At 41.9% G+C, this 24,584-nt stretch overlaps 1 protein-coding gene across 3 annotated transcripts in view; it reads left to right on the top strand.

Annotated features, from left to right (window-relative positions):
* Positions 1–24,584, top strand: part of galnt7 (UDP-N-acetyl-alpha-D-galactosamine: polypeptide N-acetylgalactosaminyltransferase 7) — a 139,380-nt gene that overhangs the window by 100,643 nt on the left and 14,153 nt on the right. For 2 of the 3 annotated variants that reach the window (XM_069941309.1, XM_069941291.1), the window contains exons 5-8: positions 864–943; positions 13,378–13,560; positions 19,825–19,942; positions 20,263–20,385. In XM_069941309.1, coding sequence (XP_069797410.1) covers positions 864–943; positions 13,378–13,560; positions 19,825–19,942; positions 20,263–20,385 — 504 coding nt within the window. Of the gene's footprint in view, positions 1–863; positions 944–13,019; positions 13,203–13,377; positions 13,561–19,824; positions 19,943–20,262; positions 20,386–24,584 lie in introns of all 3 variants that reach the window. The other variant, XM_069941300.1, reaches the window with a different exon arrangement.

Raw genomic sequence — 24,584 nt, 5'->3', positions numbered from 1 at the left:
TATGAAATTACTTAAATTACAAAATAGTTTTTACATCCCTCTTATAACACAGCTTTGTCCATTTGGGGGGGAATCGAAAGCTGGACCATTAATATAAGATAGAGATAAATGGCGCACCTTTGGTGGTGCATTTAGTGAAAAAGATAGCACAGTTCTATTACAGTCCTCATGACTCTATTCGAATCTGCCATTGTCCGCAAGGAATTAGTACAATCCCTACATAATCGCAAGGGACTCGCCCCCCATGTTTCAAAAGCATACGGGGTTAGTAGGTTAATTGGTCACATGGGTCTATTAGGGTGGCACAGGTTCGTGGGTTGGAAGAGCCTGTTACCGTTATGGATCTCAAAAAAAAAATTACTGTAATAAATCCTATAGGGAAACCAAACCCAGAAGAAGCTTCTCTGCCCAGAGAGTGATAAGAATGTGGAGTTTAGTTGAAGAGAAAAAAATGGATAAATTTAATTGGAGAGTAAATAAGCTTATGAAGGAGAATAAATAGTGGTGCTTTAATAAGGACGTCCTAAGCAGAGCAGCCTATTTTTGGGCTGCACATTCATTTTGAGAAGAAAGGGATTAGAATGGAGAGGTATGTGAAGGAAAAGGAGCTGAAGGGGTTTTGGAGGAGGGAGGGTATTCATATGGAGCATGTACACCAATCAGGATTGGTTGGGATAATTCATTGTTGTTTTTACGTTACAAGATTCTCAGCACCTTTAATGTGTTGCTTCTACCTTCTTCCACCTGAGTGATGTGAATTGAATGATTGTGAATAAGTAACATATCTCCTAAAAATATGTTTATACTATTCTGGGATCAGTCACAGCATCTGTTATAAAAACATTTCTTCCTTAAATTACCAGGTGTTGATATATCTTGATGCTCATTGTGAAGTTGGACCTAACTGGTATGCCCCACTTATAGCTCCCATTTCTGCAGACAGGTAAGGCAAGCTGTTTCACTTCAAGTCTAATTCAAGAAGATTGGAGTCATTTATTAGAAAAATCATGTCGACTTTTAGCAGCTAACTAATTTGGTGATTTAATTTATTCAAGTGGGATATTACAAGTTCGCATCTCCTTTTAAAAAAATTATTCATTTTCTAATTGCAGTCATCACTGAACAGGCCGCCATCTATTGTCTATTCCTAACTACCTTTTGACAGTGGTGGTGAGTCCTCTTTCCGAATCACTGCAGTTCTTCTGATGAAGATGTCCCCACAGTGCTGTTAAATTTCAGGATTTAGACCCAGTGACATTGCAGGCAATAGTATTCCCAAGTAAAAACACAGAAATGCTGGAAGAACTCAACAGGTCTCGCAGAGTTCATAGGAGGTAAAGATATATACCGATGTTTCATGCTTGAGTCCTTCCTCGAGAAAGAGCTCAGGCTCTATTTTTTGACACGAGAAGCAGAGTTGTGCCAATGAAAGCCAAAGAAGCTATTAAGAGGCTGACAATTTTACAATTTAATCGCCTTCCTTTGTATTTACCTCCTATGGATGCTGCGAGGCCTGCTAGGTTCCTCCAGCATTTCTGTGCTTTTTACTACAATCACAGCGACTGTAGACTTCCATGTTTCAGTGTTCCCAAGGGCCTACTTCCGACCTAATCTAGTGCAGTTACAGTGCTCCAGTAGATGGGGGAATGAACATTTAGACTTCTGAAAGGGATGAAGTTTTAACAGGCTACTTTGCCCTGGATAATCAAGCTTCTGGATTGTTATTGGAACTTCACTTGGTCCAGGCATGTGGAGAGTATCCCTTTATGTTCCTGACATGTGTTTTGTGGAAAAGCAAATGGGAAATATAAACATATGCTCTTCCTTTGACTGGATGATAGATCAGCATCAACACTGAAAGTTCTTCAATGCAATGGCAAGAATCTTTATGAGTGTTAAATAGAATTAGAACACACATGTCAAACTCAGGCTCGCGGGCCAAATTTGGCCCGTGATATAATTATATTTGGCCCGCAAGATCATATCAAATATGTATTAGAGCTGGCCCGCTGGCCACCGCGCCAGTATAGCGCATGCACAGCTAATACTACAAATCCCAGAATGCTTTGCAAATGCATTGGCGCCGGCCCGTCAGCCCGCTAATCGCCCCCACCCCCTCTCTTTACTTTTATTAGCATCTGCGACCTGTCGCCGAACTCACATGTAATAAACCCTTTACAAAAAATGGCCAAACCAAAGACAGAAAACGGGACCTTTCAAGACAGGTGGGAGGCAAACTCTGACCCCAGAGTTTGATGAACTTGCATCTAAGAAGAGATGCCAAGTATCTGGTTTAGACCCAGGTGCATCAGAGTAAATCACAGTGTAGCAAGCTAAGCTTGGATTCATATTTTCTTTGGTTAACTTTGGACTGTTCATAGTTAAAAGACTGGATTTTCATTGAAGCAAGTTGTTATTTTTTTGATCTGTTGACTTGTGAAAAAAAAATACATTTCTTCTTTCTTTCTTCTTTGGCTTGGCTTCGCGGACGAAGATTTATGGAGGGGGTAAAAAGTCCACGTCAGCTGCAGGCTCGTTTGTGGCTGACAAGTCCGATGCGGGACAGGCAGACATGATTGCAGCGGTTGCAGGGGAAAATTGGTTGGTTGGGGTTGGGTGTTGGGTTTTTCCTCCTTTGCCTTTTGTCAGTGAGGTGGGCTCTGCGGTCTTCTTCAAAGGAGGTTGCTGCCCGCCAAACTGTGAGGCGCCAAGATGCACGGTTTGAGGCGTTATCAGCCCACTGGCGGTGGTCAATGTGGCAGGCACCAAGAGATTTCTTTAGGCAGTCCTTGTACCTTTTCTTTGGTGCACCTCTGTCACGGTGGCCAGTGGAGAGCTCGCCATATAACACGATCTTGGGAAGGCGATGGTCCTCCATTCTGGAGACGTGACCCATCCAGCGCAGCTGGATCTTCAGCAGCGTGGACTCGATGCTGTCGACCTCTGCCATCTCGAGTACTTCGACATTAGGGATGTAAGCGCTCCAATGGATGTTGAGGATGGAGCGGAGACAACGCTGGTGGAAGAATATTTTATTTCTCATTTGTTGATGCTTCTTCTGGAAAGAGTTTAACCAAAACTATTATTAAACATTTATTTTAAGAAGAAAAAGTTTAACATTACATATGTTGAAAGAAGAGAAAACATGCAGATGTTGTTGAAAATTTTCAATAAATACTTAGTTTGGCCCATGACTTAGTCCAAGTTTTTAATTTTGGCCCTCTGTGAATTTGAGTTTGACACCCCTGAATTAGAAGAAAAAGAGCAACGCTGAAAATACTGTGACACTTTGAAGAAAGGTTGGAATTTCTTTCCTTGTCCCAATTATCATCTTAAAAATCTCACGAAAGAGTGCGAGAGTAACATCCAGAGTCTCGAGGTGGACAAGACGAAGGAGATGATCAGGAATGACCTCCTTCCAGCATACATAAACAGCTCTAGAGAAGAGAGAGTGGAGACCACCAAGTTCTTTGGAGTTCACCCAACTGGTGACCTCTTATGGATACTCAACATCTCCTCATTTGTCAGGAAGGCGCAACAGGAGCTGCACTTCCTGAGAAGACAAGCAGGCAAGGCTACTGGCCACCATTATTCAACCTTCTATAGGAGCTGTATTGTGAGAGCATCCTGGCCGGCTGCATCACATTGTGGTACAGTTGCTATAGAGATGTAGATTGGAGGTCAATCCACAGGAGCATAAGAACGGCAGAGAGGTTCAGTCCCCCCCTTGTCAATGTGATCTACCAAGGTTGTGATCTGAAGAAGGCACACAAACTCATTGAGGTCCACTTCCACCCTGCACACAGCGTCTTTCAGCTGCTCATGTTGGCAAAGAGATACAGGACTATCAGACCCAGTACCTCTAGGCTGAGGAACAGCTTCTTCCCACTGGCAGTGAGAACGCTGAACGACCAAATGAACTGCTCACACTAGCCATCTAAAACTCTCATGTTCATGAAACAATATTTATTTATTTGTATCAATGAATATTATTTGTCTGTACTTGTATTATGTCCGGTTGTAAGTGTTTTGCATCGTTGGGTTGTACTTATACAATCAGATGACAATAAATCTGTCTGGATTATTCCCTTCAACTCTCTAAAGAAACTGCTTTGAGCCAGGGCTACATCTGAGGAGACAGCTATGCACAAATGGCTTCTGTGTTTTCCCGGCATGGAATTCACAGAAGCTCAGCATTATTTGAATTCCTGCATGATGATGTATATAATGTGACCACTGTACAGCTTCTGGTTATGTGTTTAATTTTGTACCAGTTCAAAGAGCCTTTGTGATAACTTGTAAAATCTGGAAAGGACCATCCTTTAACAATTTAATCATCTTCTTTTGATGTTCAGTGGGATTATCAGTTTTCCCCAGCAGAATTTTGGGATTCAGCGTTGATCAGGAACTTAATTCATAGTTCTAATGAGTTTATTGTACATCATACAGTGTACACATGCACCAAATTCTTGCTTGCTGCAGCCAAACAGGTACTTGTGAACTTTATTGAATTAAAAAAGACTAAATTGTACTAGCTGCATAAATATAAGGCAACAAGAACGGGTCAGAGATGACAAAGAATGCAAGGCCTAAATCAAGAATGTGATTGGATTTAGTGCATCTCCAATGATAGATAAGAATTCAGAACCTGAACATTTATTTAGGCTCAACCCAAGTAAAATTCAGAATTAACTCCCCATCCAATACGCCAAACATTCGTTTTCCAATGAGTGAAATTACGTCTAGTATTATTGTGAGAGAAGCTATTAGAACTGTTTGCAACACTGTTCATTCCAGCACAACTTAAAGAGCACATGGAGAGAACATTTTGCAATATAACATATTTGGGTGAATATTTCAATTAAATTTGTATTGATTTAAGGTCCAGGAGCTCTCTAATTAAGAGCAGCCCACAGATTGCAGCAGTTGATTAAGTTATCAGACCATCATCTTCTCAAGGGCAGTTGCGGATAACCAATAAAGGCTGAACTTCATCTTGGGATATTTATTGGTATCATTTGAAAATATGTTTCATTTTATTATTGCACAAAATCACTTGAGTGATTCGTGGATACAGTTTGTCAATGCATTTAGTTTGAAGTGATAAGCACATAATGTTTGGGACCAAGACACTTTTTTCCTTGATTAGCTCCTGTGTTCCACAGTTTTAAATTTGCAATCAGACAATTCCCGTGTAATTAAGGTGCACATTCCTGATTGTATTCAAGGGCATTTGTGCACATTTAGGTTGGACCTTGTAGAAATTACAGCTCTTTTTATACACAGTCCCCTCATTTCAGGGCACCATAATATTTGGGACATAGCAATTGTATGTATATTAAAGTAGTCAAATTTAGTAATTTATTGCATATCCTTTGCTTCTAAGTTTTTGACCACCTTTGGAGTCTGTAGTTTCTATTTTTCGACATGAGAACCAGAGTTGTACCAATGAAAGCCAAAGAAGCTATTAAGAGGCTGACAAACAAGCTGACAAGTAAGAGAAGTTGCCCAAACCTGAGGGTTACCAAAATCAACTGTTTGGAACATCATTAAGAAAAAAGGCACAAAGCTGGAGAAACTCAGCAGGTCAAGCAATGTCCTTCATATAGCAAAGATAAAAATACATCACCGACGTTTCGGGCTTGGAAAAGTGTCCAAGTGAAAGAATAAAGGGGGGAAGGGGTGGTCGCAAAGGCAGGAGGTGATAGGTGGAGAAGGGAGGGAGTGGACGGCAGCGATTAAGGGGAGGAGGGATGGCTAGGTGAATGGAGGGGGAAGGGAGAGAGGAGAACTGAGGGAGGGGGAAGAGGAGAGCAGTCAATATTCATGCCATCTGACTGGAGAGTGTATCTGACGGACTGATGTACTGCATCCAGTGCTCCTTTTGTGGTCTTCTCTACATCGGTAAGACTGGGCGCAGATTGGGAGATCACTTTGCTGTACACCTTCACTCCATCCGCTACATTGTCAGAGACCTCCCAGTAGCCGACCATTTCAGTTCTGTGTCACACTCCCATACTCGCATGTCTGTCCATGGCCTTATGTACTATCCCACCAAGACCACCCACAAATTGGAGGAACAACACCTGATTTTCTGTCTGGGCACTCTCCAATCAGATGGTATTAACATCAACATTTCCAGTTTCTGCTAACCTGTTCTCCTCTTCCTCCTCTCCTCCCCCTTTCTAGTTCTCCCTCCTTTCCCCCTCCATTCACCTAGCCATCCCTCCTCCCCTTGATCACTGCTATCCCCTCCCTCCACCTATCACTTCCTGCTTTTGAGACCACACCTCTCCCCCCCCTCCCCTTACTCTTTGCTTGTGCGCCTGCCGACATTTTTCCATACCTTATGAAGGGCTCAAGCTCAAAACGTCAGTTATGTATTTTTACCTTTGCCATATAAAGGACACCATTTTACCTGCTGAGTTTCTCCAGCATTGTATTTTTACTTAGCAATTGTATGTATATTAAAGTAGTCAAATTTTGTACAGATTTTCCTGTTCTACTTAAAAAAAATAGAGCGTGCTGGTGAGCTCAGTAATCACAAAGAGGACGGGTATTCCAAGGAAGACGTCCATTGCCTATGGCAAAAGAATTCTCATAATGAAGAAAAATCCCCACAAACATATGACTGACAGATCAAAAACACTCTTTAGGAGCCATGTGTGCATATGTCAAAGAATGCTTTCTGCAGAAGGCTTCGTGAACAGAAATACAGAGGCTGCACTGCAAGATGCAAACCACTAGTTAGCCACAGAGAAAGATGGCCAGATGACAGTTTGCCGAGAAGTATTAAAAAGAGCCTTCAGAATTCTGGAAAAAGGTCTTGTGGACAGTTAAGGCCAAGATTAACCTGTATCAGAGCGTTGACAAGAGCAAAGTGTAGATCCAAAGCATAACCACTTTTAACATGCTTTTCATCTTGCAGTGTTTTGCCTCTGTATTTCTGTCATTGACATATCCACAATTGCCTCCTGAAGAGTGTTGCTGATCTGTCGGACATACATCTGAGGATTTTTCTTCATTATGATGAGAATTCTTCTGTCAAAGGCTGCGGAGGTCTTCCTTGGAATGCCAGTCCCTTTGCGATTACTGAGCTCACCAGTGTGCTCTTCTTAATGATGTTCCAAACAGTTAGTTTTGATAACCCTAAGGATTGGGTGATGTCTCTTTCTGTTTTATTCTTGTTTTGGAACCTCATAATTACTTCTTTAACTTTCATTAAGCACAACTCTGGTCCTCATGTTAAGAAATGGCAACTACAGACTCGAGATGAGATCAAAAGTTTAGAAGTAAGCCTAGCTCTCGTAAACCTGCACGAATGAAGTAAATGAACATACCTTAGTACTCACTAACACCTGTGAAGCCAAATGTCCCAAACATTATGGTGCCCTGAAATGAGGGGATTATGTATAAAAAGTAATGTAATTTTTACACAGTCGGAACAAAATTTACAGAAATAATCTTGAATAAATTCTGGAATGTGCACTTTAATTACATGTGAATTGTTTGATTGCAAGTTTTAAACTATAGAGCATAGGGAAATAATGTCCCAAACATTATGAAGGGTACATGCACGATGACTAAAGTCTCAATTACTTTCCAGCAACATTTATTACTGGTTATCCAAAGCAGTAACCAGCCTGAATGCAAAATGCTATTAATATTGTATCATTGAACAACAGAAAGGAGCACATTGGGCCTATCAAGACCATGTCTGCTCCTTTGAACAATTTAATATGTCCCATTTCTAGGTCTTGCCTGTAGCCCTGCAAATTATTTTTTCCAATTGCCAATTTAATTCCCTCAGGGCATAAAAAAAATATTTTTCTTCACTGTTCCCTGTATCTTTTGCCTGTTAAATCTGTTTCTCCATCTGCTATGAGGTACCATTTTTTTCTGACATTTCCCATTCCTAGTTAAGATTTGGGACTTGTCTTTCACATTTCCTCTCAAGCTTCTTTGCAACATTGAGAACATCCGCATGGTCTCCAGTTTAACATTGTGGTTTAGATTCCTGATATGTGGAACCACTCAAGTAAATCTTTCCCAGATGTTCTTCAGGTCCTTTGCGTCTTTACTGAAATGTGATGACTAGGACTGAACATAGTACTTAGGACCGAACCAGTATTTTACACAGGCCCATCAAAACTTCCTTTCTTGAAGTGAAGGTGGGGGGTTTTAATTCATTTTCATCATGTGTGCATTACTGACAAGGCAACTGTTTATTCCCTATTGCTTATACCTTTGGGAAAGGAACAATGGAAAGTATCCAGTTTGACCAACATCTTCCTGTCTTGGATTGGCACCTACAATTCCACCGTTCTTAGAATATATAATAGTACAGAACAGACTTAGACCCTTAGGTCCATGATATCTTAGGTCCATGATATCTTAGGCCCTTCAGTCCATGATATCTTAGGCCCTTAGGTCCATGATATCTTAGGCCCTTACGTCCATGATATCTTAGGCCCTTAGGTCCATGATATCTTAGGCCCTTATATCTTAGGTCCATGATATCTTAGGCCCTTCAGTCCATGATATCTTAGGCCCTTATATCTTAGGTCCATGATATCTTAGGCCCTTAGGTCCATGATATCTTAGGCCCTTCAGTCCATGATATCTTAGGCCCTTAGGTCCATGATTTCTTAGGCCCTTAGGTCCATGATATCTTAGGCCCTTAGGTCCATGATATCTTAGGCCCTTAGGTCCATGATATCTTAGCCCCGTCGGTCCATGATATCTTAGGCCCTTAGGTCCATGATATCTTAGGCCCTTCGGTCCATGATATCTTAGGCCCGTCAGTCCATGATATCTGTGCTGATCATAATAGCCAAGTCAAACTAAAAATCTGCTACTTGCTATTGATGAATATCTCTTCATCCCTTTTGTGTTTTTTTTTTTGTCTGTCTATAAGCCTCAAGTGCTTCCAGCATTATATTCCAGGTAATTACCACTTTCTGTGCAAAATATTCTTCCCCTCACCTTAAACATGTCCTCGTGTGTGAGACCCTGGGGAAGAGATTCTGACCGTCCACTCTACCAATGCCCTCTCATGATTTTATAAACCCTTAATAGGTCTCCCCTCCACCTCGTATTCTCCGATCTCTCCCCGTAGCTCACACCCTCTCAACCGCTTGGTGAACCTCTTCGGTGCCCTTTCTAAATCCTCTACATCCTTCCTATAATGGTGCAGCCAGAAATAAGCACGGTATTCCAAATGCAGCCCAACCAAAATTTTATATAGCTGCAACATGACTTCCTTACTTTTATACTCAACGCCCCATTCAAAAAAGCCAAACATACCATACACTGTTTTTTTTTACCACCCTATCTACTTCCAGTGAGCTATGAACCTTCCCTCCCCCCTCCACTAATCATCCTGCACATCAATGCTTTTCAGAGCCCTGCCAGTAGCTGTATGCATTCCCTTTACCCTTGACCTCCCAAAGGGTAACACTTCACACTTGTCCAGATTAAGTTCCATCTGCCATTTATCTACCCATGCCTGCAATTGATAATCTTGTATGCTTTCCAATGGCCTACTGTCTATTACGTCTTTGCTGGTCTCTCCAATTGGAGTACCTCTCACTTCTCTGGATTGAATTCCATTTCCCCTTGTTGATACCCTGTTAAAGGACCATAGACGTGTTCATAGTGTCGTAAGGCATGGAAACAGACCCTTTAAAATCATCCTACGATAGCAGAATAATGTTCAAAGGTGTCCACATGGGTCCTGTCAATGTGGGGTCCTCTCTCTTCCCTCACCTCTCTCCCCTCCTCTGCTATTGGTGTTCTGGCTCATTCACACCTCCATTTCTCTTGCATCTTAACACTTATCCCTCCTTTCTTTCTGGCATTCTCATCACTCTCACTTTCCTCTGGTCTACCTACCAGTCTCCCCATTACAATCATTTTTTTTCCTCATTGAGAGCTCTTCAACCTTTCTAATTTGCTTTCCATTATTCAGTCAAGTTTGCCATTTTATCATGACTTCCATTTGCTTCTACTAGTTTGGTCACTCTGCCATGTTGAACACCTTGATAAAACCTTGTCCTCCGTGTTCCACCCAAAGAGAAATGAGCCAAACCAACCAGACTCCATCTTCTTTTACCATAGTAAATCCAGAGTATTTGTTCTTTGTTACAGCACAAGAACAGGTCCATCAGCCCACCAGGCCTCTGCTAACAAATCCCATCTGCTTGCATGTGGTCCATGTCCCTCTATTCCCTGCCTGTTCACATGTCTGCTGAAAAGTCTCTTAAGCATTGCTATTTGTATCTGTTTCTACCATCTCCCCTGGCTACACATTCCAGGCACTTATCACTCTCTGTGTATTTTTTCTTAAAACTTGCCTCAGAATATTACAGCCCACAATGTGCCAACCCATATATACCAACCAAAAAAAAAACCTTCACTAGCTCATAACCACATACATGTCTAAGAGTCTCTTAAATCCCCTACTGTCCCAGCCTCCAGTAACACCCCTGGCAATGTATTCCAGGCACCCACATTCTGTGTAAAAAAAAAAACATAACCCTGATGCCTCCCCTACACTTTCCTCCTTTCACTTTGTACAGAAAATAAATTTCCTTTTAATTTTCCCCATCTCACCTTAAACCTACATCCTCTAGTATTTGTCATTTCCAGCCCTGGCGATAAAATAACTACTGAATATATGCCTCTCATAAAGTTATATACGCCATCAGGTTAGCCCTCAGTCTCTAATGCCCCAAGGAAAATAATCCAAGTTTGTGTAACCTATCCTTATAGCTGATCAGGCAATTTTTATTTATCCTCTCCAAAGCCTCCACATCCTTCCTGTAGTACAGCAACCAGAACTACATATATATGTACCCAAACCAAATTTTTATGCAGCTTCAATATTACTTCCCACCTTTTACATTGAATGCTCAACCGATGAAGGTACATATCCTGTATGCCTTCTTGACCACTTTCTCCACTTGTGTGGCCACTTTCACAAAGCTAAGGACTTGCAGCTCAAGATCCCTCTTTACCTCTGGGCTCCTCAGAGTCCTACCTCTTAATACTTTCTGCTTTGGCTTTCCAAAGCGCAAAACCTCACGTTGGCCCAGATTAAACATGCAGTATTAATCTGTGACTTTTCTAAACATTATACTTTGTAAGAGGAAGGAAAAATAGCAAGCCATGCAATTAAAGGGCATTTTGTTCCTGTGAAAGACTTTTTAATGAGAAAAATTCAAAAGGCATGAGTTATGGAGCATGTTTCAGATAAAATTATTTATAATCATACTAATATCTAGTGGAAGTTAGCTGGTATTCAGGCTACAGGTGGGTAGGAATCCTTATAGTTTAATGAATAACTGCATCACTAAGCCAAGCATTTCATGGCCTTTGTAGAATGAGCATCGCATCTGGGATACAGGCACCATCACCTTTGAGTTTCCAATAAGATTGCTGCACTTGAACATTGTCACGTAAAGTTATCTGTCTGACTTCCACAAGATCACTTTTAAAACCGCTTGCAATTCTGCAGCATGTTTTGCCCAAAGCTCCTTACAAACAAGTTACTTCTTCACAAAATACAGTCAATGCTGTGATATAAGGAACTAGTACATCTTAGAGTCCAAGTCTGGAGCTCCTTGAAAGTGGCAACACAAGTGGATAGGTTGTCTACATGTGCTGAGAGAAATGTAGCGCACATCAAATCGATGCAAACAGAAGGGATGCATTGCAGCTGGTGATCTGCCTCACACATCCAGTAAGTTCAAAGTTCAGATTTATTGTCCGAGTACATACATGACACCACATACACCCAGAAATTAATTTTCTTGCGGGCCAGGAAATTTTATACTGATGATTAATTCAAAAAAAAGCATTGATTTCTAACTTAGATGCTGTCTGTCTGGAGCTTTCGAATTCTCCTTGTGTCCGTGTGTGTTCACGTGCTCTGGTTTCCTCCCAAAGCATTGCTGGAGGGTGAAGTGGTTAACGTAAATGACCTCTAATATCTCTAATATGGCACAGTGGGCATAGCAGTTAGCGCAATGCCTTTACTGCGCTAGCGATCGGGACCAGGGTTCGAATGCTGTGCTGTCTGTAAGGTGTTGGTACATTCTCCCCATGTCTGCGTAGGTTTTCCCACCGTTCCAAATGTACCGGGAGTATAGGTTAACTGGGTATAAATTGGGCACCACAGACTCTGGGCCGAAATGGTCTGTTACCATGCTGTGTATCTAGATTTAAATTTTTAAAGAGTCGGAGGTATTGATGGCCACTTGGGCAAAAAAATATACCAGGGTAAAGGAGAGAAGTGGGATTGACATGATCTTTCTGCTAGAAGGGAGCTAGAATGGACCCAGTGGACCAAATGGTCTCCATTTTTATTAACTAGATATTTACTTTTGTGATAGTGTTAGAGAACAAATATTAGATAACCATAAGAACAGAGAGAGGCTCTATGTACATGAGAGAACAGACAGTCTTCATTTAACATCTTATTGGAAAGGCAGCCTCTCTTTTAATGAAGTACTCTCTTAATACTGTCGAAGCATGAAAACTGTTAGAGGAACTCAGCAGGTCAGGCAGTACCTGTGGAGGCAGAGGGATGCTCAACACTTCGGGTTTAAACCCTGTCAATCCCAAAATGTCAACCATCCCTCTGCCTTCACAGGTGCTGCCTGACCTGCTGAGTTCCTCTAGTGCTTTGTTTTTGACTCCAGATTACAGTATCTGCACTCTCTTGTCTACTGCACTGGAAATGTTGGCTGAGAGTGGAGTGAGATTTCCACTCGGAACCCACTGACTCAGGTGTAGCCAAGCTACGGCTGACAATTTATGCTATTTACACATGCCTCTGTTTCCATGATGTTGAGGTAACATTGTGTTTTTGCCCAGTAAATGCGAGCACTAGTTAAATTTACTTCAACTCTGTTTACATCTCTGTTATAAATGTTTGCAGTTAGATGTTAAATATGATGGTCCAACTTGGTTTATCTATCTTTGGTATACACTGTGTTCTTGAATATTTGTTTCAGAACTACATGTACAGTTCCCCTTATAGATTACATAGATGGTAATGACTTTACCATTGAGCCACAGCAAGGTGGGGATGAGGATGGTTTTGCCAGAGGGGCCTGGGATTGGAGCTTGCTGTGGAAGCGTGTACCATTGAACAGTCGTGAAAAGGCCAGAAGAATGCATAAAACTGAGCCTTATCGGTAATCATTGTTGAACTTACTTATTGTTGTTTTCCATTGCATTTCTAAGACCTATGATCTCTCTATTTTTCCCATGTAACCGGCTGCATCCCACTTTAATTCCAATAATATGTTGACGCATGGATCCTTGCACCCACCCCTTCCGCCTCCACCAACGATCTTACCAATGCTGCAGAACCTCATGTACTGTGCCACTTATAGATGCCATAAATGGAAATACTTATGCGATATCGCCACAAGGTGGTGGTGATGAAGATGGTTTTGCTAGAGGAGCATGGGACTGGAGCATGCTGTGGAAGCGTGTCCCCCTCTCCAAGCGAGAGAAGGAAAGGAGAAAGCATAGAACTGAACCATATTGGTAATCATTACAACATTTGATAATTGCCACTTAAAAATTTGCACTCTAGTTCCGTCTCCTGCTAATCTCCATGTGTTTCTGTTCCTGTGTTATATGTTGGGTATTTCATGTCTATCTGCACTTGCTCCTTGCCAAAGTATTTGTAATTTTAAATGTGAGAATGCATTCACTTTTCAAATGCACCCAAGTTCTAGGAGGGTTTATCACTAAGTAAAAGGTACTTAGTCAGGTTGTGCATGGAAACCGTTCCAAAGTACTGTACAACAAACCAGAAGTTCCAGTTTAGTGTGTCATGCAGTTACTAAGGTGCAGCCACTACTCTGGGCCGGTGTTCAATGCAAGGGCAGCTTACCAAACCCACGCTAGCAACACAGTTATCCTCACAACTCGATGAAATAGTGTCACCCAGAATTCAGTGACTTAACCACACTCTTGATGAATGTCTTGAGTTTTCAAATGAGTAAAGTTTTGATATTGTATTTTCTACTGAGTACAGTTTTAACTCCATATTTTGTATTTTACAGTGTCCTTAGCCTCTCTGCCACATATATTTCTTTCACACATCAGATTTTGGCATCCTATATGTCACTCGTGTTATTACATGTACAAATGAGTAAGTGCATTTAGGTGAGTAAAAGCAAAGGGCTTCCATTGTTTCTCTATTACTAAAAGCCATGAAGAAATCAGGTAGAAAATCAGTTTGAATTACAATGGTGTAAAATTACACACAGTCCTTAAACTATGAGCACAAATTTAACCCATTCTAAGAAGTCACCCCGTTGCCACACTAAAACCAATTCCATCAAATACTGTGCAAAGGTGTATCTAGTTCAAGGGCATTCAGTTATCATGAAATGAGCCATCGTCTTTCATAGATCTTTGAAAATTAATAGCCATTTGTCGCCTTCAAAATGTTGTTCTTGTGAATAATTGCAATGGATTGGAAAACTAATAAAAGTTAAGGGCTGTAATATTAGTGGCGAGACGCTGAAATACTGGAGAGCTGTGATGATTTTATTATTAGACTAATTCAATGCAAGAGCTGAGGAATTTAAATTGAAATAATAAATAAATTATTTTGCAGATATTTAAACATTAAATAAATTTGGAACCAAAAGTTAGCACTTGTAATTATGACCAAGTTATTCCCAGATGATTGGAAAAAGCTATCTTTTCACTAATATCCTCTTTAGCCAGGAAATCTGTCCTTGCCCAGTTCAGCCCTACCCATGGCTACAACGCAGTCACAAGGTGGTAGATTCTTCACTGATTTAGCTGTGAAGATCAATGACCGTGAGAGATGTAACAAAATTTGGCCTTGTCTGTGGTGCATCCATGAATTAAAACAGACTTAGTGTTTACCATTCGCTTCAAAATAATTTAACAAGAGCAACATGGATGAGAATGAAATCAGAGAGGGGTATGTGGATTCTCTATAACATATTGATATTAAGAAGAAATAAGTATTGGATCTTTTGAAGATCCTAAGGTCCTAATGGGATCTATCCTCGGATACCAAGGGAAATAAGGCAGGAGATTGCTGTAGATTTTGGTATCCTCTTTAGCTATAAGCATGGTCTCAGAAAACTGGAGGAGAGTCAGTGTATTTCCTTTGTTTTGAAGGGCAATTGGGATAATGGCCAGTGAGCCTTGCATCAATGGTGGGGAAATTATTGGAGAAGGAAGTTAGAGACAAGGTTTACTCACATTTGGAAAAGCGGGACTTATTAAAGATAATCAGCATGGCTTAATACAGGAGAGGGTCATGTCTCAAAACCTTATTGCATGTTTTGAGGAAATAACATACTTGATTGATGAGGTTAGGGCAATGAATATTGCCTTTGGTAAAACATTTGACAAGGTTCCGCCAGCATGCTGATCCAGAAGAAAATGCCACATAGATCAATGGAAACTTGGTCAATTGGATTCAAAATTGGCTTGGTCATAGAAGACTGAGGGTTGTGGTAGAGTGGTGTTATTCTGATTCAGCTCTCTGTCTAGTTGTGTTCCATAAGGATCAATGTTGTGTGTAATTAATTAATGCTTTGCATAGGTTGTCTGCATCATGAGTTTACAGACAAGGTAAAAATTAATGGAATTGTGAATAGTGAAGAAGGCCTGCAGAAGATACAGCAAGGTATAAAACCAGTGGGAAATAAGAGGTACTTGTGTGGAAAGTAAACTATGAGCTTAGGTGATTGTGGTTGTGAATGATATCATGCAATTGCATTAAATGCCAGGTGACTCTTTAGACGTCCATAGATACGTTGATAAACAAATCATTTGGATCCAGGAACAGAATCAAGATTGTTATCAATTTAAATGCTCATGACTGAAATTTCACTCAATATTACTGACTATTTATAATTTCATTAATGCCTTTCTTTTAAATAGATTACAAAGGAAATTTGTGTGAATGCTTGAGTGTGTTTACCTCATCCCATGTGCAATATCTAGGCCGATAACATTGACTGCTATGTTGTGACTTCAATCTGTGATGGTTTGCTGACATTTCAAGTTCTTCTTGTGAATTTCTAACTGTTAAAATGGGCAAAACCAAAGGTTAAAATATATTAAATGTATCCACCCCACTAAAGGCGTCTTGAACTCTGCACAATATGGTGGACAAAACAAAAAAGGTAAAATTACAGTTTTTGGCATTGAGGAAGTGCAGCAGGCTCTAATTTGATTCAACCTTTCTCGTCCCCTTAAATTCTTACTGCTCTGACCTTGTATAAGACACAAGATTGTATAAGACACAAGATTCTTTTGCTCTCCTTTACGGTTCTGCCTTCTTTGTTCTAATCGCTTAAGTCCCACCTTACCTGAAAGAATTACAGTGCTCAGTGGATCTGGCCATATGAGAAGCTGGTGACCACGCATGGGGTTCTGCTGCTGCTTGTATTTCCCATGGGTTAAGGTGTATTTCTAATGTGGTTCTGACCTGCTTAAAGCACTTCATTTAAGCTTCAGTACAACTGATTTTTATTTGGCATTTAAATTTGCTTTTTATTAATATAATCTCTGACATTTAATACAGTAATTATTATACGACCTGGGTTTTTAATTTGCATGGAGTATCATTTTACTACATTCAGTTTATTAATAAACTTACTGATATTATTAAAATACTGAGAGGAGCAATTAGTTATAATTGTACAAAAACCTGAGGAACAGAGAACCTTTGATCTTAAGAGGATTGTTCATTCGACAGAACTTTCTCTGCTATACGCAAGTACAGTTTTTTTTTAAAAAGCCACTCTCCTGTTTATTGGCATTGCAGTGATACATTTGTAATAAAAGTATTTCTAACTTCCAGTCTTGAAGGTTAGTCCTAATGTGAGTTTAACATTTTACTTAGATAGTCTTTTCCCATAACGAGAAAGCAGGTACTTGAAGGCTGCCCAGATTGCGATAGCTATATTACCTCCAGATAAATAGGTTATCATTTCCTTTAAAAGTGTATCAATAACAATAACGTTAAATACATATTCTTCTTGTCAGTTGACATAGAATAATATACATTTTTGGCACATGATTAAACTATTTGTCTATTCAAGTCCACACCTGTCAAAAATGGATTTTGGGTTAGTCCTGACATGTGCTTAGAAAGTAGTTCTTTATGAACTTCAACCTCACCTTCAGTCCATCAGCATGGTCTTTGATAATCTATGGAACAGAAGTTCGAAGATCAGGATCTCAAAACGTGCTCTGAGATGCATGACGAAACAGCAAAGAAGGCTACTTTCAGGTGTGTTTTTGCCTAATAGTCTGAATAGATCTGAGATTGTCAGATGTCAGAAGCTAAGCAGGCTCAGGCCTGGTCAGTACTTGGAGGGGAGACCACCCAAGAACATCAGGTGCTATTGGTTTCTGTGAGGGGTGCTGGACAAAGTGGCGACTCTCTGTCTGCCTTACGGTAGACAAAAGTTAAAGAATTTCATGCGTGTTACATTTTAAATGTAGCATTGCGTGATATTAATGGAACCTTTTATCTTTTACCTTTACCTTTTACTAACAACACAAGGCACCTCAAAGCACTGAAGAGATTCCACAGATGGTGTCTCCACTATATTCCCCCAAATGAGCAGCCTACCATCCCCAGCACGTGTTGAATTTGGAAACTCCAGTGTCAGCCCTTATTTTCAATTCCAACGCTAGACATCTGAAGCAAACAAGAGTTTTGCAATCTCTGTCTTGGAAAAGTTAATACCTTCCTGAGAAGTTTAGCATTCTCACCAAATTATGAGGCTCCCTGACCTATGGTTCCTAAGAAGAAAAGGAACATTTGAAATGGCACTGCCATCAGGATAATTAGGGGTGGGCAATAAATATTGATCTCGTCAGCAATAGCTAGATATCAAGAAAATAGAATATTTCTTTTAAATGTAGTGACCTCACCACCCACAGAACTGGATTAGAATCAAGTCATCCTCACCATAAGGGGTTGCAGACTTCAGGGGAGCAGCAGACCTAGCGGAGAGCACCAGAAGCAGGGAATGCCTCCTGTTGGGAAGGAGAAGCACAGGAGACCATGGCAGTGGACTGGCAAGGGCCTCAGCAGTTGAAGGACTCACATAGGGCTGCATGCTGTTGGTGATGTGGTCGAAGGACCCTCAAAGGCGGTGAGACTGGCTCATAGGAACCAGGTATCAGAACCAGGATTCCAGAGGGTGCTGAGGGCAAGAAGGGACTCGGGCACTGAAGGCTTCCTAATCATTTCGGATGATTTGGATCTTGAGTTGAGGTTGCCCATGGTTTGAACTGGATTCTGAGGCCGTGGGAGCACAGGAGGTGACTCCATGTACAGTCTGTATGTCTGAAGGGACTCTATTTTGTTTTCCTTTCTCCCATGGTTGGGGGCACCAGGCAGTATTCATGGTGACTCATTGTTTGCCTTACAGCAGACAGAAGTTGAAGTATATCCTGTATATAACATTTTTAATGTATTATTACTTGATAATAAAAGGAAACTTTGAATCTTTGAAGGACTGTAAGAAGACGAGTCCCTAATCTAGCCACTCACTGCCAAACCAATGTTTTAGACAGTTCCAATATGGTCTGTCTGCTTCGTATTCTATGCCTCAGCCAACATAAATAAATCTCCTAAATGCCTCCTTAACTGTCATATTTGGGGAGTTAAATTTTGTAATATCCTACCATTTTATTTCATATAACTTAGTGGGTAGAAAAGTTGGATTCAAGCCATGCAGCAGGGGTGAAATCTGTTGTGGGTCCTTTTGGTACAAAGCAGAAATATAATGGAGTGTTGGTTGAAAGCAATGTATACCACAAACTCAGGTTGAGATTAAGTTGCTAAGCAGAAGAATATGGCAGTTATAGAAAGAAACAGTGGGAGATATGGATTCCACTGGTGAATAGAAAGTGTTTAAACAATGCAGGTAGTGTTTGAAGGGTATTTATATATTTCTGGGCAAAGTACAAGGTTAAAGGATAAAGGCTTAAGGATTACAGATGTGGAATTCCAAGCAGGTTGAGAATTGCAGTCAAAATTACAGTAAATAGGTAAGAATACCAAGCAAAATACAGGGACCAGTCTGTTCTGGGTGTAGCTTTATATGTAAGCTACAGATGTAGCATGACATAGATGGTTAAATTCAAGAGGTGGAGTTAGGTCAAGATAAAGGTAAAATAAATTATTCCTCTTAAGATGGATTAAAGGTTCTAAATTAGATACTTCCACAAAGCAATTCAAAACATTAAGGTGAAGTTCTGTTACCCAGGAAATACTGTAGATGTCATAGAAAATTAAATAAAAAAACAAAAACTACAAATGTTGGCAATCTGAAACCTAATCACAAAATGTTGGAAACCGTCAGACACTGAAGGAGTTACACTTGAGATATTATTTTAGCTACTTTTTTTCTTAGTTGTTGAAAATTTCCAACATTTTCCATGTTCTAAAGTTGCATTCCCCTTTTCACCGGCCTTTAATTTTAGGACTTTATTAAAATTCTCCAAATGTGATGATTAGTCTCGATGCACCTGTGTTAATTAAATACAAATTTTGCCACTTGCTTGATATATGATCATTAAATCAGTCACTGTATATCAAGATATCTTAACTTTGAAGATTGACCTGAAATTGGCATATTCAATGGAAAAGGCATTGCAACTTTGTTAGATGAATTTAATTTTTAAAACATGCAATTCTTTTAAAAAAAACCTTAGGTGTAGAAAAAATAATGCAACAGCTGGAAACTTCTAATTTGGTATCTATTTGTCTGACAATAACTTTACCAGGTCCCCAGCTATGGCTGGGGGGTTGTTCGCTATTGAACGAGATTTCTTCTTTGAGTTGGGGCTATATGATCCTGGTCTTCAAATCTGGGGAGGTGAAAACTTCGAGATATCCTATAAGGTAATGTTGAGACAGAGAAAGTTGGAAACATCTTTCTTCATTGCATCATGCAGTTATTGACGAAAATAATGTTGTCATGGCTTTACAATGTTAACTCAATCCTAAATAATATTACCATTCTATAAGTTGTTATCAGAAATAAGATTTGAACAATTTATTGTTTAAAAAAATATAGGAAATTTTATTTGTAGAGAAGAATGAGTGAAACTTTTGAGTCAGTGATGAAACATTTCATGTAATCTAATTGCTGAGAAATGCAGTTGAAGATTTCTATCCTCTCCCAATAGCTGTTTCCATTTTTCTTCTTCATGCCGTTTCAGATATGGCAGTGCGGAGGGAAATTGCTATTTGTACCGTGCTCTCGTGTTGGCCACATTTACCGTCTGCACGGATGGGCAGGGAATCCACCCCCTGCTTACGTTGGGTCATCTCCAACGTTGAAGGTATATCTCAGACCAGTTACTCAACTGTGGAAGCATTATTATTAAGATCTTCAAAATCCTATGTCTCTGTTATAGAGCAAGAATTACAATAATTCAATATTCAAATTTCTCTTCCATGATGAAACGAGAGTTTATGCTCATAGTCCATAAGAACATTATGCCGTAAGACATAGGAACCGTAGAAAGCAACTTTGACTCATTGTGGGTAAATCTATCTTCAGAACCTACATTATCCTGCCTCCTTGCCCCTAGTTTAAATTTAAATTAGACGTTCAAAAATAGTCTATTCAGCCCATCAAGTCTGCCCCACCATTTAATCACGAGCTGGTCCATTTTTCCACTCAGCACTGAGTGGTTAGGATCAGGGTGATTCAAGTGCCTGGTGGCTGTTGGATAAAAACTGTTCTTGAACCTAGAGGTGCTGATCTTCAGGATTCTGTACCTTCTGCCTAAAGGTAGCAGTGAGAAGAATTTGTGATCAGGGTGATGGAGATCCTTTACGGTGTTGGCTACCTACTTGAGGTAGTGTGTTACATGGATTATTACAAATGTGAGTATAATAACATTGACATGGAGAGGTTACTGCTCCAAAAGTCCTTTACCAACCACCCCACTGACCAGTGGAGTGATGGGTGTCACAATATTTTAAAACCAAATTATCCAGTAAAGGTTTTTAATTTATTAGCATACTTTAAAATAAACCACCGTCAGCTCCTTTATCAGGCTGTTTAAAGCCTGTGTAAAGCTAGTCTAAACACTAACAACTGTGAACTCCATTGCAGAGTTCTCTCCAGTCTTAAAAAATTTTCTACTAGAACTTTTCTTTCTGATCCTCAACCAATGCTGCATCCCCTTTACTCGGCCACGGCAGGAGGAAACGCACGCAGGCCGATTCCAGGGCGCACCACTCCATAACTGGGGACAGCGGTCATAGATCTCCAGAAATGGTTCAACCTAAAAGGGGAGGCAGGCCTCTTCAGTCCGGTTAGGAAACCTGCATAGGAGAAGGTCACCCGATATAAAACCTACGACCCAAGGACCTCGCTGCCACGTCCCAGCTTGCTTGGCCACGGCACACGAACCATGGGTGGAAAGGGTGGGGCCAGTACTGCGCACACTGCACTCCACCTAAAAGCTCCTTTGCGCAGGCCCGAGGACAGGTCCACGTCCTCCCCCTCAAAAGATGCACACAAACTCAAGCTAGCATGTTGGAACATCAGAACCATGCTAGACAAGGCTGACAGCCTCTGACCTGAACATCGGTCTGCCCTCATCGCACATGAACTCCTCAGACTCGACATCGACATAGTAACTCTCAGCGAAGTCCGCCTTGCAGATGTAGGCAGCCTCCAAGAACACGGTGCGGGCTTCACACTCTACTGGTCTGGCAAGCCTCGGGCTGAACGACGCCTATCTGGTGTTGGCTTCATGGTCAAGAACTCCATTGGCTCCAAACTCGAAAACTTCCCGACAGGCCACTCTGACCGGATCATGTCCATGCGACTCCCCCTTCAAAACAAGCGACGTATCACTCTCATCAGTGTCTATGCTCCAACCCTTCAGGCGGAACCAGCAGAAAATGACAAGTTCTACACTGATCTGCGCAACGTCTTCCAACTCACCCCTACAGCCAACAAGGTTGTCATCCTTGGCGACTTCAACGCTCGCGTCGGCAAAGACTCAGAAACCTGGCCAGGAATCCTTGGCAAGCGTGGTGTCGGCAAGTGCAATGACAACGGGCGCCTCCTGTTGGAACTCTGCGCAGAACAGTGGCTTGTCATTACTAACACCCTTTTCCAGCAGAGAGACAGCCTGAAGACGACCTGGATACATCCCCGATCCAAACACTGGCACCTCCTGGACTACCTTCTGGTGCGAGGAAGAGACAAACGAGATGTGCTCCACACCAGGATCATGCCTAGCGCGGAATGCCACACTGACCACCGGCTAGTTCGCTGCAAGCTCAACCTTCACTTCAAGCCAAAGTTCAAGAACAGTGGAGCCCCCAGAAAGAAGTTCAATGTTGGAAACTTGCAGTCAGACGTAGTGAGAGGAAACTTCCAGGCAAACCTCCAAGCAAAGCTCGAGGATGTAAACTGCCTCACGGACATGTCTCCTGAAACCCTCTGGGATCAGATGAAAACGGCCATACTGCAATCCAATGAAGAGGTACTGGACTTCTCTTCCAGGAAAAACAAGGACTGGCTTGATGAAAACAACCAGGAAATCCAGGAGCTGCTGGCAAAGAAGCGAGCTGCCCACCAGGCTCACCTTGCAAAGCCTTCCTGGCCAGAGAAAAAACGAGCCTTCCATCGCGCATGCAGCTATCTTCAGCGCAAACTCCGGGAGATCCAAAATGAGTGGTGGACTAGCCTCGCCAAGTGAACCCAGCTCAGCGCGGACATTGGCGACTTCAGGGGATTTTACGAGGCTCTAAAGGCTGTGTACGGCCCCTCGCCCCAAGTCCAAAGCCCTCTGCGCAGCTCAGATGGCGAAGTCCTCAGCGACAAGATCTCCATCCTCAATCAATGGTCAGAACACTTTCAATCTCTTTTCAGTGCCAACCGCTCAGTCCAAGAATCCGCCCTGCTCCAGCTCCCTCAACAGCCCTTGAGTCTAGAGCTGGATGAGGTCCTTACCCGGGAAGAGACATATAAGGCAATTGAACAACTGAAAAGTGGCAAAGCAGCAGGTATGAATGGAATCCCCCCAGAGGTCTGGAAGGCTGGCGGCAAAACTCTGCATACCAAACTGCATGAGTTTTTCATGCTCTGCTGAGACCAAGGAAAGCTGCCTCAGGACCTTCGTGATGCCATCATCATCACCCTGTACAAAAACAAAGGTGAGAAATCAGACTGCTCAAACTACAGGGGAATCACTCTGCTCTCCATTGCAGGCAAAATCTTCGCTAGGATTCTCCTTAATAGACTAATACCTAGTGACGCCGAAAATGTCCTCCCAGAATCACAGTGTGGCTTTTGTGCAAACAGAGGAACTACTGACATGGTCTTTGCCCTCAGACAGCTCCAAGAAAAGTGCTGAGAACAAAACCAAGGACTCTACATCACCTTTGTTAACCTCACCAAAGCCTTTGACACCGTGAGCAGGAAAGGGCTTTGACAAATACTAGAGCACCTTGGATGCCCCCCCAAGTTCCTCAACATGGTTATCCAACTGCACGAAATCCAACAAGGTCGGGTCAGATACAGCAATGAGCTCTCCGAACCCTTCTCCATTGACAACGGCGTGAAGCAAGGCTGTGTCCTCGCACCAACCCTCTTTACTATCTTCTTCAGCTTGATGCTGAAACAAGCCAATAAAGACCTCAACAATGAAGACGGTGTTTACATCCGGTACTGCACGGATGGCAGTCTCTTCAATCTGAGGCGCCTGCAAGCTCACACTAAGACACAAGAGCAACTTGTCCATGAACTACTCTTTGCAGTCGATGACGCTTTAGTTGCCCATTCAGAGCCAGCTCTCCAGCGCATGACGTCCTGTTTTCCGGAAACTGCCAAAATGTTTGGCCTGGAAGTCAGCCTGAAGAAAACTGAGGTCCTCCATCAGTCAGCTCCCCATCATGACCACCAGCCCCCCCCCCCACCATGACCACCAGCCCCCCCACATCTCTTTCGGGCACACTGAACTCAAAATGGTCAACCAGTTTACCTACCTCGGCTGCACCATTTCATCTGATCCAAGGATCGACAAAGAGATAGACAACAGACTCGCCAAGGCAAATACCGCCTTTGGAAGACTACACAAAAGAGTCTGGAAAAACGACCACCTGAAGAAACACACAAATATCAGCGTGTACAGAGCCGTTGTCATACCCACGCTCCTGTTCGGCTCCGAATCGTGGGTCCTCTACCGGCATCACCTACGGCTCCTAGAACGCTTCCATCAGCGCTGTCTCCGCTTCATCCTCAACATTCATTGGAATGACTTCATCACCAGCATCGAAGTACTCGAGCTGGCAGAGTCCGCAAGCATCGAATCCATGCTGCTGAAGACCTAACCGCGCTGGTTGGGTCACGTCTCCGGAATGGAGGACCATCACCTTCCCAAGATCGTGTTCTATGGCGAGCTCTCCACTGGCCACCGAGACAGAGGTGCACCAAAGAAGAGGTACAAGGACTGCTTAAAGAAATCTCTTGGTGCCTGCCACATTGACCACCGCCAGTGGGGTGATATCGCCT

Source organism: Narcine bancroftii, chromosome 1 (assembly GCF_036971445.1).
Source record: "Narcine bancroftii isolate sNarBan1 chromosome 1, sNarBan1.hap1, whole genome shotgun sequence".
In the NCBI taxonomy this organism is placed as follows: domain Eukaryota; kingdom Metazoa; phylum Chordata; class Chondrichthyes; order Torpediniformes; family Narcinidae; genus Narcine; species Narcine bancroftii.
Note: the sequence above shows the minus strand (reverse complement) of the source record. Positions and strands in the feature narration are given on the sequence as shown.